We start from the raw sequence: 16,699 nt of genomic DNA, 5'->3' as shown, positions 1-16,699 counted from the left end.
ATGTGATGAAATGTGGTGGATCGCTGAATAAATCATAAAGATTTTGAAAATACGGAGGTCAATTGAGGGTAATGAAACCAGTGATGGTGTGAGGGCTATATTAGTATATTTCTTCTATTTTACGATTGAGTACACGTTCTACAAAATATCTCTCGTTGGCACGGATGTTAGCGCGAAAGGGTGGGAGGAACCCAGAGTTCCCAGAGAGAACTCACGTGTCCAAGCGCGCGACCACCATACCCTATCATATAGTATGGTAGGCGGTGAGAAGGTATAAAATCATAATTCCTTATTAACAATTTTTACACTAATAAAAGAAAAAGAAAAGAATATATTAAAATACATGTTTACAATGTTTTTAAACGAAAACAGCCTCCTGTTTACATAAACATCTGTTCCAAAATTATTTCTACCACACAGAGTTCAGTTTATCTTTTTGAAACTATTACTTTGAATAGTCCAAACAAAACATTACCGTGACATGCACATGCACTACCATAAGTACTTGGGTAACTCTTTTGTAATCGTGTATTTGTTGTTTAGCGAAACATTAAATGTCTAATGTTAATTCATGTTTTTACTATTAAAAAAGATCCGTTATCGTTGACAATATAAACTTTCAATATTATATTTTTCAGAACTTTTATAATTTTACAAATGTTATATGTGTAAAATTAAAAAAATCAAAATATAAATATTTTTCTTTCCAAACATTAATGCATTAAATCGAACAATACAGCTTTTAAGATAATTTAATGTCAACACTTGTTGATAACGCAGTTCTTGACAAGTACGTGCACTTGTTTAAATCCAGCACAATCAAAACCCAATTTTAGAAAATAAGTTAGATGTAATCTATTAATACTCTGTACAAAAAAGGCTGCAAACATTCTGAAGTTATGTATTTTATTTTGTAATTGTTGACTGCTCTTCATAAATCTGACACATGTGTAACATAATAAGATATTTGCAATCTCTGAAATCTCCTCAATTTTTACCCTATTTAAGTTTAAAAAATACCCAGGTTAGCACTTGGGAGTTTTGAAAGGCTAAAATTATGCGGGAAGACTAAACTCGTGTTTACTGAATTGCACACGATATAATATAGCCCAACGGGAGACTAAACAGCAATTCATATAGAGTTGTTTTGCTAACCCTTTATTCGTGTCATTTTATAAATGAGTTTGCATTTAAATACCTGCACAGCTAAAGCCGTTTTCAGAAAATGCGATCGATATACTTTTTCGATTTTGATATACATGAATACCATTCAATAGAATAAGCAATTCCAATGCTTAATTATCCTATTTTATACGGACAGTTGCAGTTTGTCATTTCAGTCACAAGATGTTGGCTCCCTCTAACATCCACTATAGCCAAGATTCTATTTCAAATAGGTTCGGACAGTGTACGCAACATGCTGGAGTACTGATAGGCAAGACTTTGGACGACCTATTGTCTGGAAAGATAAGCATCAATGACATAAGTCGAATTGAAGTAGTTTCGCGTGATGGGATCTATCGTTCGGCGGACAATCGAAGATTGTGGATTTTTAAGAAACTTGAATGTTTAGGGGAATGTTCGAAGGTTCCCGTTCGTTTCATTCAATATATCAATCCTCAAAAATGTGTCATTGAATCTACAATTAGAGTTAGAGGGGACCCCGGTGGTACTCTTTGGAGAAATTGGACTCGTGCAAGTTTTCGAACTAAATCTGTGCTTTCGGAATCAGGACAGTCATCAAGAAAAGTACTGGTACAAATGAGGGGTGCGAATACCAGTCCATCTAATAAGGTGTGGCAAACTAGGGCCACAACAGTCTATACAGTTAAATCTGCCATTTCGACGTTTAGACAGGCGCCAAATAAAGGATATACAAGGAATGCAATTTCGGCAAGACTGTCATCGCAGCATTTGTCTCCGTCTATGCTGGATAATGATTCTAAGAATTCCAATGACCACACGAAAACAGAGCAGCCAAAAAACATTTCAAGCAATTTTTCGGCCTCCAAAATGATACACCCTCCATTTTTATCAAAATCTGATTCTACGACATCTAACGAAATCTTGGAGAATTCGCAAATTATAAGCAATGATAACACTTCCAGTCTTTCCTTGGCCTCCAAAATTGCACGAACCATCATGATACCTCCATCAAAAGTATATTATAGTCAAACACATATAAGATGCAATATATCAAATCTGGAAAATGATATAAGGAATATTTGTGATGGTACTTTTCCTCTGGCAGAGTTCAAGCTCGATGTCTATTCTTATCAAAAAAAGTATTGTGCTATCGACAATGAAATGCTATGGAAATTACGTGTTTCAGAAAAATTTCAACGATGCCCCTATATTCAAGTACAAGTTGTGAGTAAACCGAGTTTTACTAGCTATCCTTATTACTCGGATGACATACACATTGAAAGTGAAACTAGTTTTGTGTTATTTAGCTTTCGAAAAACCATATCAAAACTTCCAACCTTGGAAGCCCTGAGGGTCGATCCTTCCAAGATTTTATACATTAGTTCTTCAATATACGATGAGTTTCATGGGGAGTCGATTCTAACGACATTAGTTAATTTCAGAAAACACCCAGTAGCTTTGAATGTTGTGAAATACGAAAGGAATTTCTACGCTCTAGAAAATCGGAAGCTTTGGCTATGTAAACAAGTGTCTAAGATAGAGAAAAGACTAAAGAAAATAACTGTTCACGTCAAAATGGATATGGATTACAACATGTTCCGGTATTTCACTGCACACGGCTATGCGACTGTGAAGATCAAAAAGACTCAGTCCTACACAGAGTTGGAAGAAACGTTTTTGGATTTTTTGGAGGGGTGAAATAACGAAATCTCATCAATAACAACACAAAGCTTATTTATTTTTTCACATTGACATGCCAGTATATTTTCCAAAGACACCTCATTAGCATTTAATTGTTAGTTATGTGCGGTGGACTATGATGTTATAATACAAGAGTGCTATATGAAAACATAGGAACATTAAGGTGGCTCTATACACCCACAGTTTATTCCAATTTTCACTAGAAGACCACAAACATACACTTCTCAAATATTAAAATGATGATAGGGATACTATAAGTATTTTAAAAGAATTTCTAAATGTTTTTTCGTGTTTTTGCTCTGTTGACAAATCATTTGAAAAAGTTGCTTGATGTTATAAGAAAATGTATTTTAATAAATGGAACATAAAAAAATTGAATGAAAATCATTGCAAATAAACACAAAAAATATTTAGATTTTATTTGGTATGAAAGTTCCTCGGGTAAGGGTTATCGTTCCTCAGTCCCAAGGCCCAAACACCTTGGGGACTTTTCATTTCTGAGTTGAAGAAAATTTCCTAAATATAATGTTGGAATGATAAATACATACATATTTCTTATAGGCCTGTATAAGTGAATATCTTCGCTTTAATGCATTTAATGCATGAGATGAAAGAAACTTGGCTTCTAGTTACTTGTTACTGTCCATGTGAGAACACATACCTAGGATTTCTGTGTTCTTAAGATGCACATTGCACTATATCACTGTCAATTGTCAATATATCTTAAGAAGCTGTATATATAAATTGAAGATATATGCCAGTCTTGCTAATATCAACATTCTGTCAAGTCATCCACATAATATTACGACACAGGTACTCAGATATCTCTCTTGATGTAGTCAGCTACTAGCGCATTTTGTTACAAATATCTTTATCTTTTGGCGGTTTTGGCAATATATCTCAAGTAGCTGTATATATAAATTGAAGATACATGCCAGACCTGCTAATATCAACATTCTGTCAAGTCATCCACATAAAATTACGACACAATTACATATACTCAGATATCTCTCTTTATGTAGTCAGCTACTTGTGCATTTTGTTACAAATATCTTTATTTTTTGGCGGTTTTGTCTATATATCTCAAGTAGCTGTATATATAGATTGAAGATATATGCCAGTCTTGCTAATATCAACATTCTGTCAAGTCATCCACATAGTATTACGACACAATTACTCAGATATCTCTCTTTATGTAGTCAGCTACTTGTGTATTTTGTTACAAATATCTTTATCTTTTTGCTGTTTCGTCTATATATCTCAAGTAGCTGTATATATAGATTGAAGATATATGCCAGACCCGCTAATATCAACATTCTGTCATGTTCAAAATATCATCGTTTTTAGTTTAAATAACCGCTTGATGATAAAAAAAGACATATCTTAATAGATTTTCATGTTTTAATTTATATCAAAGAAGTAAGATATGATATGAAAAAACGACCGTTACTTACGTATTTTAAGTACATAATTCAAGCACTTGTATTTCCGCTTGAAAGAATGTGGGGGAATAAGCCGAGGCAAAAAAAAAAACCCCCACATAGGTTCATTAAAAAAAATATTTTTTTTTTTTTTTAGCAAATTTCACTTTCGTTACATTTATTAAACATATGTGATCATATACATTCAGTGTTGTCATAACCCACAAAAAGAAACTTCACATTTAATTGATATTAAGACAACAAAATAGTTATATGATAATATGGCAGCAAAATGATATAGAAATCGGATGTTCGAATTAAATATTTTTCATAGAGTGGGTCATCGTACCATTTTTTAAAGAACAAATATTGTTAACACATATTATTAACGTTTTTCTTTTTCAATTTTCCAAAAAATGGTACGAAAACCTACTCTATGGTAAAAAGTAAGTTTTCTTCTTTTAATTTTTAAGATTGGTCTTTAAATGACTAAGTCCAGTCGTTTGCGTAAAACTGATAACAATAGAATCAGCTATATTATAGCATCTAAACAAGCGAATCGGTGGTGTAGTGGTAAGCGAGGAGTTCCTTAAACAAATGTAACTGTAAAAGTGGGTGTTCGAATCGTACGCTTTATGGTTTTTTTTTGTCTTTTTGTTTACATTGTTAGAATGTAATTTTCTTTTTTTACTTCATAATATACATTGTTAAAATGTAATTTTCCTTTTTTTCCCTTTCCTAATAATAAACATTTGCTTATAATAACTTGAAATTATTTGATATGCGTTTTCTACTACTTTTATAAAATATAAAATGTATGTTATTCTCTTTGAGATTGCACGATTTCATGTTGTAAACAAATGGTTGTTGTGCATGCAAGAAACAATTAAATGGCAAGAAAAAACGTTCCATCTTTTAATCCTTGAGAGTCTTGTTAACACAGAATAAAGACATACGCTGGACAAAAGCATGTAATTGTGCACAAAATGCAGAATACAAGCTAACTTAAAGTCAAATATACAGTATGCGCCTAAAGAAAATTCAACGATTAACTAGGCATGTACTTCACTTCCAATTGTATCGCCAGGAAAATCACATTACAAATGCGTGTTTTGTTGTGAAAGAAAAAGCATAGTAGTTCTACCAAAAGACACAAAGACCACTAGACCGTGTGGTATATATCAACCGGGAGGGGGGGGGGGCGGCTAAGGGGGACTTAGCCCCTCCCCCCACTTTTTTGCAAATTTATACGTAGCAAGGACCTATTTTTTGCTTGTCAAGATTTTTTATACGTCTAGCCCCCCCCCCCCCCTTTCTATTTGCTTCCGACACCACTGTTTATTTTTTTGAGTATACTAGTTTTGAATACGTACAAAAGGAGTTAACTAAATTCTTTCTGTCTCCGAAGCGCAAAAATCGACTCCCCCATACTCTTTGTCGACTCCCCTGCGTTAGGGGTTGTAAACGATGACTGAGGTAAATTAATTATTGCTAGAAAGTAATCAACATTTTTGTATTTTAACTCTTTAAATGAGTATGTGATTGTCATTCTAAATTTGCTAGTTTAAAGTATATGTAAATACTACAAAATTTAAGAGCATTTACGCCTTTCAAATGTCGATTGCCCCTTTCATTTTTATTTGGACAATACTGTCCACCGTTTAAATGCCCAGTTAACTCGTACGTTTATTACTTCTTATAAGACGTATGAGAGGGCCGTGGGCATTTGCAACGGCTTATTCCCCCAAATTCTTTCACACGAACTATACAAATCTCGGGGAAGTCTCGTGAACTTTCATTCTAGCACCTTTGGATTATATACATACTTAGCAAAGGTAAAGAAAACATTCCGAACACATTCGCAGGGGTGAATGTGTGCACACTGGGCTGCGTTCAAGATCGTAGCTGCTACGTAGGGCTACATGTACGTAGTTGAACGGTAAGCTAGCCTAGCCGCTACGTAGATAAGCGTAGCCTAAATATATTATGATCAGCGTCAAATTCAAGATGACTACCTTAGTTACCACTTTGTTACAAACATGAAACATATTTACTTAGTGATATTTTGTTCATCCTCTAAGTTATAATGAATTTTAACATATTACGTTATAATTCCGCTTGAAATTAACAAATTATGTCGATGTAATTAGTCTTTAGTTGTATATTTCCAACTTCAAATCTGAGACCTAGCGGCTAACCTAGCGGTCCGTTCTATAGACCTAGTTATCTACTACGTAGCGGCTGGGCTCGCTGTTACGATCTTGAACGCAGCCCCAGTATTACGTCATATTTTTGGAAATTTACTTTCGTTTTCAATTCCAACTCGGTGATTCAATCAATATGTGGCTTGCTCCCTCTGAGATTTACTACAGCCAAGACTCAATTTCAAACAGATTTGGAAAAAGCACTGAACATGCTGGAGTACTGATTGGTGAAACTCTGGACGACATTTTGTCTGGAAATTGTAGTATTGATGACATAGGCACCATTGAGGTTGTGTACCGCTATGGCGACTACATATCGGCGGACAACCGAAGGCTGTGGATTTTCAAGAAACTTGAAGAATTGGGTGAATGTAAAGAAATTCCTGTAACCATAGCGGATGGAATCAGCCCTCTAAAATGCGCAGTTGGTCTTGATATTGAAGTGAGAGGGGACCCAGGTGGTCATCTATGGAGGACCTGGATTGAGAGCGCTTCTTCATCCTCAGAGGAGGAAACGGATCAATATGATTCTGATGATTCCGATGAGGAGGATACTTTGCATAGAGGTTTCGCCAGAATGTCTTTGTCCTCTTACAGATATTGATAATGGGACACGTTGACTACAACATGTAAATGGATGCTACTGAATCAATAATTCATATTGCAATATTTGACAGAAAACCATTTGAAGAACATGTAAATTAGGACATAGCCTTCAACGTTAACGATGACTACACCTTGAAAAGAAATAATAAATTATACAAATATTCATTAATGGTTGTTCTTCAGATTAGCATCATTGGTGTCTTTTAACAGCAGAAATTGCATATAGCAACGGATTTATATATTTGGTAAATATTTAGCAAATGCGATGACCATCCAGTCTCCCAAAATTATGATTAACATAGAATTTCACAAACAAATTTATATATATTTATTAAACATGGTTTACCTATTTGTGGTTTCAATTTCCTAAAAAAAATCTCAAACAAACAAAATATTTCATGTAAAATTATTTTTTAACAATAAAATGTTTTCTTTGGTGATTCATGCAGGATATGAAGTTGGCGACGGTGCAGAAAAAAACCCCGCGTTAATGATCGCCACCTTTATAACTCGCATGAATCGTCAAAGATTATATTTACTCCTTTCTTTTAACTTATTAATAAATTAAATTAAATGCACTCGAGGCGTTAAGTGTGTCGCTCCATCCTAGGTTGATTAACTGAGAGAACACAATTGCAGCATGATTGGTTTACTTTACGAAAGAACCATTTTCAATGAAATAGCAAAGGTCTATAATTTACGGAAGTATAATAATAGAGAGACGCTGAAAAGTAAAGTTTAAAACATTTTCATTGGCAAAAGGCCAAGTAAAATGTTTAATTCTTTGAAGATATACATGTATATTTAATTATATAGGTAGAAAAATCTCACGGAAGTCGATGTATACAACTGCATAAAGGCCAACGTTTCGATTTCAGATAATGCTGAATACATGTACCTGTTTTCCTCAGATGATATATATATTGGCTATGAGTTGGGCTTTCAATAGTTTCTCTTTATCCGTTTAAATTGATAATACTAGCTGTCAAAATTGGAAACCATATCATACGTGTCGATCCATCTGTAAATTGGTACATATACATTGTATTTACTCGTTCCCCTGTATACAGTGAGTATAATGAGGATCGCAACAGCCTGAGCTGACTTTAGAAAGGAGCCATTTGAAGAATACAAATGTTAGCATTAGTATTAACACCATTGGTGAGATGTTTTACACGAAAGACTTTAAAAGTTGCAAATCAAGAATGAGAAATCTCATGGAATTGGCCATGACCCAGAGTATATAAATTGTAGGCAGAATTTTGTGGGTTTTCGACAATTGGGATGAAAATTGTATTATATTAATTTACAAGCAGCACTATAAGTATATTATTATTTCTTTTAAAAAATGCATTTATCTGTAATTCATTGTGATATTCAGTATGGATACTTAAGTGCTCTACTTAACCATATTTTTTATATTAAGTGTTGTCAGAAGCAGGGTTTTGTAACGGTTATAAACAACATCCCCTAGCTCCATCAATTTCTTATCATCAACCCTTCAAGGACAGTTTGGTCTTTCATTTGACACAAACGTGAAAGCACTTCACCTAAAGATGCATTTTGCCAAGTTTAGTTGTAATTGGCCTAGTTGTTCTGGAGGAATAGATGGAAATGAAAAAAAAGTTGGCCAATAGACTGACATACTGGACAGAATGGGGTTAGTAAAACTCACTGAACCCTTCAACTAAGGTGAGCTAAAATACCGGTATATGTCCAAAACTCCAAAAATGATGTCAAAATGTGAAAAGGGTACAACTACTCTTTACCTACCCCCCCCCCCCCCCCCAACCAAAATGAGCACTTTTTCAAAAACAGCAATACGTCACGGTATTTTAAAACACCATTATCACTACAAACCTCATGTTTGTATGTAACACTATCTTGAATATTTGACTAGTACTTATTCATTGGTGGCATTGGAGAGTAAGGGTGAATTTGTGTGTATGTGTATTGTGCTTCCAAATTTTTGCAAAATTTTCTCAACCTTTTTTTTATGAAAAAACTGAACAAAACAATAGATAAACTTAAAACAGATTCATTATCAAATATATACTAGGCAGCAATCTTCCAGGTTTTTAATCAGTTCAATTATTCATGACAGAAAGTTCTCCTAACAACTGTCAAGTCTGCTTAACTTTTCAATTAAACATTAAGAATGGCACTTCCATCAAGAAAACATTATATGGTCCCATGGTTTCATTCAATCTCATTCTACATTTGTCACTGCGCAGGTCTGTAAAGCAAGTTAAGCACTCCTTCTGCTGAATTCCTAAATCCGATTTTTTTCTTGGCACCTTCGAACGACTCTGATGAACAAGTTTGAGCCCCTTGAGAGCTCTCCCTAAAAATTGAGAGAAATAGTTTTTAAATTGCTAATCCCTTAAAACATATTTAATAGATTTTGCATACTCATGGTCTCTCATTTACTTAACAAAAATAGCAACATGTAATAAAGTCACGGGAAATGAAATCACTTCGCTGTAAGCGTCAATTCTTTATAAGCAAGTTCACTATAAATGTGTTTTACTGTACAATACATATATCAGTTTAATGATTTTATAAACCATCTACATCTCTTCTATCACAGAGATGGATATTTCGTATACATGAAAAAGTTTTGATTGCTTTAACTTTACTACACTGTCACTCAATCTTATTAAAATTAAATCTTTGATCCACTCCTAATAGATCGCAACACATTTAGCGATCAATAAGGAGCTGATCAAAGATCTACAAATGCAATTTTAATTAGATTGACTGTCATTAGATGATCAATAGCTTACATTCTGTCTGAGCATTCTCCAACAGTCCGTCCACCCTGTGTAATCCGGCATATTTTTTGCTGCCATTAAACTGTGAGAAATATTTTTATAATATTAAAATCCAATAATTTACCCAAAAATACCATTAAAGTGCTCTTACAAGTACATGTATTTGTGAAATATTTAATTTTTTAGGACTTCCAACTACCAACACATAAAAGGAAACAACTTCCAGAAATGTCTATGAAAAGAGTGTGAATAGCAGATAAAAGGGCCAAATATTTAAATAAGATCTTTTATATTCATTTTAATGGTGAAAGGTCAGAGGTTACTTGAATAAGAAATATTTAACAATGAAATTTTAAATGGCTGTTCATGCTTACTTATACACATTTCTTAATTTCAGATATTTCGTAGAACTTTATCTAATTCTCTTCTAAATATAGGGCTTACTTTGCTGGCTTGACACTCATATTCCTGGACACCAGTTCAAATGGATATGTAAACTGTGTGACAACGAGCTGTAAGCAGAAATGATAACACTCAAGTAGTTATTTTGTTACGTCTACTTTTAAACTTCATAAACATTGAAAGTAACATGTAAGAATTAAATTTATCAACATAATGCAACATAAAATAAAATTTAATTAAACATCCATGAAGTGGAATGTACATGAATAAGACATGGCACATCAAATTCATGTCATCAATCAGTGTTTTTTTTTTTTTATATTATCTGTTAAATTGGAACTGGGCAAGTGACTTTTACATTATTAACGTAGTGACAACAGAAGAGTTAATATGTATTATATACAATAGTTCATTTTAATCAACTTTTTTCAGTAATGGTATCCATATGTATTTTATTAATATTTGGTTTGGATAAATTGCATGAAACATTTTAAATATTGATAATTTTTTGGGCAGTTTTTGGGACTGACAAGGAAGATTGAAATTAATGTCTACTTTTGGCAACGAATAAAGCCCCCCCCCCCCCCCCCCCCCCCCACACACACACACACACAATATGATTCATTTTCCAAGGAACATAAGGTATAACAAACAATAAACGAGATATAAAACAGATAAACATACAAATCGATTATTACTATTCACTTGCCTTTTTGTGTATTGGATATTAACTATCAAAATCAATAACAATAGACTTAGAAATTTGATTGAATGAAAATCTGCTCAAAAACTCACACTACAAGCTGCTGCTGTGTATGCTTTGTGTTCCTGTAATTATAATTAAACAGAATTTAATTAAAATAGCAAAACAATTGATCATTCAAGAGTAACAGCAACCCCTAATCAAAAAGGGGTATACAAAAAGTAACATTTTTGAAACCAGAATGAGCAATTCGAAGTCATGAACATTTTACTTTGTAGCAAAATAGACTTCATGGATGATAAGAAATTACATTAATATCACAGGCTAAGTGTTTCCTATCTGTGAACTTTGCAAATGTGATTCAACAGTAATTTATTGTACATATTGCACAAGAACCATCGTGGCATCCAATCTATATAATATAAACTATTTATTACATTATCTAAGTTTTTTCTGATGAAATAATCAGGCAAACTGGGGATTAATTTAGATACAAAGATTTCTAACCTTTTCTGATAAGAGGTATCTGTTCACTAATTCAGACAGGAAGTTGATGAGCGCTATAGCAACTGCATCTCCAATCAAGCGTGGAATGAGGCCACTGAAATTCATATATTGTATCAGATTAGACATGTTAAAAAAAGAGATACTTTTCTATTTGGCTTAAAAATAGTCTTACAATTATATGTGATTTATAAATATTCTTATACCCTTTTAATTATAAACAGAGAAGTTTTTACATGTATATATCATGCAATTCAATAAATGAATTTAGTTGTCTATTTAAAAAATTTCATGTAAAGAAAGCGCAAACTACATTGATCAATGCAATTAGAAATAACCGATTATCTAATCTTCATCATTCTATTCTAACACATACTACTTACGCAAAAAATCCTGCTATTCCTTCGTTACTGTAAATTTCTTGAACCGAGACTAAAGGACCACTACAAAGAAGATTATATTGTTACATATTTCATACAAAGGTACTATAGACTGTTTATTACATGTATATTTCATTAGTCAAAGTGTATATGTACTTGATTTATTTTACTTTGTTGTAAATAATGATTTGAAATGAAATATTCTTGCCCTAATTGTTCTTTTCGAATGATATTCAGAAATCCAACCCCCTTCCATCCAATAATACTTTATTGTAATTACTTCAAGTAACTGTAAAGCAACGTCTGTTGCAGTAACGTTATTTCTTTATTTCTTTATAGTGCTTTAATTCAAATGTGGTTGAGTCAGATACACAGCATTCCTTCTTGCCCTGAATTAATTCTGATTGATATAATGTTGGACTTGTATGCAAGCTAGAGGATCTGGGTTCAAACAACAGCAGGACCAATGGGTGTCTTGATGGCGCCCAATGTATGCCCTTCTCTTGACCATGAGAGAGCTGGATACACGTGAAAGATTCTAGACTGTGCTGCACAATACATGTCCAACAATGTACATACAGTCCAATAATATTTTAAGAGTTACCTATATAGTTCCTCCTTTCCTACAAACTGGGCCATGCTTCTCAGAGCTATCACTAAAAAAGTATAAGATAATACACTGATAAGATAAAGCCATTAAAGTCATCAGTTATAAGGGACAAATGCATGCAGTAAACACTTTTGCACAGTTTTCTTTTAATACATAACATTTAAAAAAAGGAAACTTAGAGAGATATTAAATAAGATTGTCAATAACAAGGTATTATTCCATTATTCTCAGTTTGACTCTAATTATCTAACACTTTTAATTCATGTGTGACAGTACTAGTATCATTGTTGTGACTATCTTGTTGAAATTAAATTAGTCCAATATTTGTATTTTGTCGAATGCAGCATAACTATGGAAACTTACCATGGAATGGATGGCTAGCAATTGTTGCGACAATCTTGGCAACGACTTCTCTGCTTGTCTGAGATTTAAAAAAACCCCAACAAACCATGTTATGATGTAATTATCACTCATAAATATAATTTATACAGAATGTATCCATATTTGCTAGTCAAAAGACAAAACTATTAAAATATACATGTATTAAATTCATTAGACTGTATTTCATCAAGGTATAAACCACTGTAAACCATCTTATATCTGTGTGCAAGAAAATTCTGCAAGATTCTTAAGAGCCTAAAAGTCACAAACATTTTCAACCAGTTCTCAAATTATTTCTGGTACTTTATTTTCCGGATAATATACATGCTGATTGTGAAAATAAGTCACTGCAAACCAGTTTATCTCTGATAGATTGTGAAATGAAATTGTCACAAATAAAAATTGGCTTACAGTACAATACAAATCAAATGACATCAGTATCTTTCTTGCATACTTAGTGGAATTAACCCTGTGCATGCATCCATTTTTTTTCATGATCATGCAGTGACTATTTATGTTAAGTAAAAAAAAAAAATATCAATACTTGAGAACTTTTATAAATAGAGAACTGATAAAAGATGAAAATTTTCAGGCTGAAAATCTATATTTCATTTTTAGTTCTTTTCATTTAATACTCAAGCCATCCATTCATCAGTGGTGGTGGACTGAGGTATTCTAAGGCCATTGAGGTCAGTAAAGTAAAATTGCACCATGTTCCATTTCATAGGACATACATGTACCTGCATACCAAAACTTTTGATAAATATTTGGACTTCTGAATCTTCGACATCCTCTTTGCCAGGCAAGGCTTTCTTCATGTACTTAGAAAGAGATACAATGTTGATGAACAGCTATGTGAGTAATTATTTTTTGCAATCATATAATTCATAATAATCTTGAAATTTAAATTTTATATCATCATAATTTTTACATCAAATAAATCTTAATCTTTAAAAAGACATGATATGATATCAAGCATAAGTAAATGCATGCAAAATATAATTAAACTCTTAACAGTTTTTTTATTCAATTTGATTTCTAATAATTATATTACATATTTATTTAGACACTACTTTGGAATTATTTTAAATTTGTATGCATGGCCACTCCAATTTTAATTTATGCACATTATCAATTTTTCCAAGGTTCGTTTCAACAAAACTTTGTGAGTTCTCTATAAATGAATAATTAATAAAGACTATTAAGTTTTATGATTCATTATGGATATTACTGGTAATTAGCAATTGCAAGGTATAATATACTCATGAAATCCTGAAAAATTGGAGGCCATTTAAATTTTAATGACTCCCCTGAAGTACCTCAGTCACATTTTGTGTGACAATGCTTCCAACTATTCCTTCTAGAATTCTTGGAATCAACCCTCTGTACAAGCCAGTGAAACCATCTTGACTTTTGATGTGTTTGACTAAAATTAAACAATTTAAGAATAAACACCTGTAAAGATTGTTGCATCAGTTGTAAATGCTGACAGAATAATACTAAATTGATATACATGTAATTCTAATACCAGGCTATACTCCATCTCAAGTTATTGTTTGCTGTTAATTTTCCCAAATTAATTATTTCTTATTCATCAATACCTAAGGATTAAAACAATAATTGTTCGCTAAAATGAAAAATTCCCAAGGTTCCATGTCCTATCTCATCAGGTTGAAAAAACATGGCAAAAAAGAATAGTATTAAGCTTACTGCTTATGAGATTTTGCCTTGTAAATAACATGAAAGCACATAAATGACGTTCCAAGAAATTGCAAATCGAAAAGGGATATAAAATTAATAAATGACTGAAATCAATATATGGCAGAAAATCTAAGATTTGCATCTTTTTCACCCAGGAAAATTCATAGGAGCAAAAATTAATTTCCTATGGGATTTTATGATGGGAAATTCTTTAGAGGACTCCTTGCACAGTTTGTCAACGAGTGGAAACAGATACTTGGGATGGAGTTAGTGATAAAATTATCTATTAATGAAATATTTTTTCAATCTTACTGTAAGAAAAGACACTTGGATAGTAATTTCTAGTTCTTCTCCATAACAACTCCTTTGCAGAATATTGAGGCAGTGGTTCATGCCCTAACTGGATTACAAAAGCATTAAGTTATAGAAGGCAAATCGACCGAGAAAATTCGAAATAATATTTACTTTCATTTTGTCTTCCGGTAATAGCGGCATTAGTCTCCGTAATAGATCCATACCTGTATCAAAACTTTAGCATATCCTAGAGGATGCAATGCTGTAATGATAACAGCACTTACTCCTGCTGGTACTAGCGTCATCTTGATAATAATTGAAAAAAGATCTTTGATCTTTTATCTTCTACCTATCCCACTGTACAATATCTGTATTCCGATCCCGATGGACTCTTCTCCTCATTCATTTCCTTTTTTTGTGCATACTTAGTGATACGGCCCAATAATAAATTAATGTTAGTTCACAGATCGACACCAATTTTTCGTAGACATGTAGTTCAATTCAATAAAGGACAGTGCAACAAAGTATAAGCTGCATAAAAATTAAAGGATTCAGCAGACATGCATGCCATGTGTAGCATCTTTGTTTTTTTTCGTTTTTGAAAGTGGTAAGAAAGTGGCACTCGGATAAAACTTATGTGTGGGTGGGGGTGGGGTGGGGGCTCAAAAAAATTCTGTATGTATATGTACTTACAATTATTTCCCTATAATGTCTTAAACCATGATATTGTTTCGTCCCTAAATTGTACTTTGTGTGAATTATGGTATACATGTAGATGTTCATGTTATAATTTAATTTGTCAACTTCCCGGCCTACACACAGCAATCTACAATGCCTTCATTTTTGTCAATTATTGGGGTTAACTATTCATATTTGACATTGCTCGCTTGAGATATATATTATATAGTACTTCATTAGATGTTATTGTACATTTATACAATGGTAATGTTTATTGGACGAGACATAACAGAAAAGCAATCAGCGTGCATCCAGCAGTCTCTTTGTGCGATAGCTTGAATAATAAACCCAAGCAATACCTTAATTGTACCCGGCAATATGCAAGAAAAAATGTTAATGCTTTTGAAAGGAATGCAACATCAACAAGAAATTAATTAAGATATGTTCTCGAGATAAGTCGAAAATTCGAATCAAACTTTCATAGTCTCCTCCTAATGTTGCCCGCAGCTGAGTTTCGAGATTCGTCCACAAAGAATTTCAATAAGTATTCATGGGTTTGTGTAGATCATAGCTTTTTGTGAATAATCTGTCACTTGATAGTTCCCGGGAAAACAAAACACTTGGGTTTGTTACTGACTGACTACAGAAATATGTCGGTTGATCAATTTCATGTATGGCTTCATATCTCGCCATCTATGAGATTAATCAACCCGAAATATTTCTATAGTCAGTCAGTAACAAACCTAATAAATAATAGTACACGCCATGCCATGGTCCATGGTTATGATATATTTTTTCTTCAAGACTCTCTACCATCATACCCAAATGAACTACATGTTTAAAGAAATAGTGTTACTGCTTTAACTTAACTGTAACCACCATCCCATTAATCGTCAGTGTGAAAAGTTTATAGCATTGTTTTATATCTATAGTCTGTCCCAAGTAATTGGTTCCATCACCTTTTTATGATTTTTAATAAAAAATACACATACCTGTGAAAGAAATACAGTTGCAATCGATAAAAGGGAATATATCCAAGATATCTTCATTGAACAATTATCATTTTTCATTCATTAAAGTTCACAGGAACGAAAACAAATTTCTTACGGAGATTTATAATAAGAAATGTTTACATCTTTTCTCCATTCGTAAGTACTCAGGATACCTCGCGCAATTTTTCAACGTTATCATCCG

The 16,699-nt window shown here is 32.9% G+C and overlaps 1 protein-coding gene across 1 annotated transcript; it reads right to left on the bottom strand.

The window, feature by feature from the left end:
• Positions 1-9,100: 9,100 nt before the first annotated feature.
• Positions 9,101-15,213, bottom strand: LOC105348823 (mitochondrial carrier homolog 2). Its single transcript, XM_011458387.4, has 12 exons — positions 15,052-15,213; positions 14,846-14,933; positions 14,152-14,258; positions 13,573-13,653; positions 12,815-12,872; positions 12,446-12,497; positions 11,845-11,904; positions 11,465-11,558; positions 11,050-11,082; positions 10,297-10,364; positions 9,865-9,934; positions 9,101-9,422 (listed from the first exon to the last, which is right to left on the bottom strand). The coding sequence occupies exons 1-12, from the start codon at positions 15,130-15,132 to the stop codon at positions 9,351-9,353; spliced, it is 864 nt and encodes a 287-aa protein (XP_011456689.2). The 5' UTR covers positions 15,133-15,213; the 3' UTR covers positions 9,101-9,350.
• Between the last annotated feature and the right edge of the window lie 1,486 nt (positions 15,214-16,699).

The sequence above is a fragment of the Magallana gigas genome, chromosome 9 (assembly GCF_963853765.1).
Source record: "Magallana gigas chromosome 9, xbMagGiga1.1, whole genome shotgun sequence".
Classification (NCBI taxonomy): domain Eukaryota; kingdom Metazoa; phylum Mollusca; class Bivalvia; order Ostreida; family Ostreidae; genus Magallana; species Magallana gigas.
Note: the sequence above shows the minus strand (reverse complement) of the source record. Positions and strands in the feature narration are given on the sequence as shown.

Bases quoted from the DNA above. Each gene is read 5' to 3' on its own strand.
- LOC105348823 (XM_011458387.4), bottom strand. From the start codon at position 15,132: ATGACGCTAGTACCAGCAGGAGTAAGTGCTGTTATCATTACAGCATTG. The intron at 14,934-15,051 runs GTATGGATCTAT...TTTGTAATCCAG, and splicing joins ATGCTAAAGTTTTGATACAG to TTAGGGCATGAACCACTGCC. The intron at 9,423-9,864 runs GTAAGCTATTGA...CTCAATTTTTAG, and splicing joins GGAGAATGCTCAGACAGAAT to GGAGAGCTCTCAAGGGGCTC.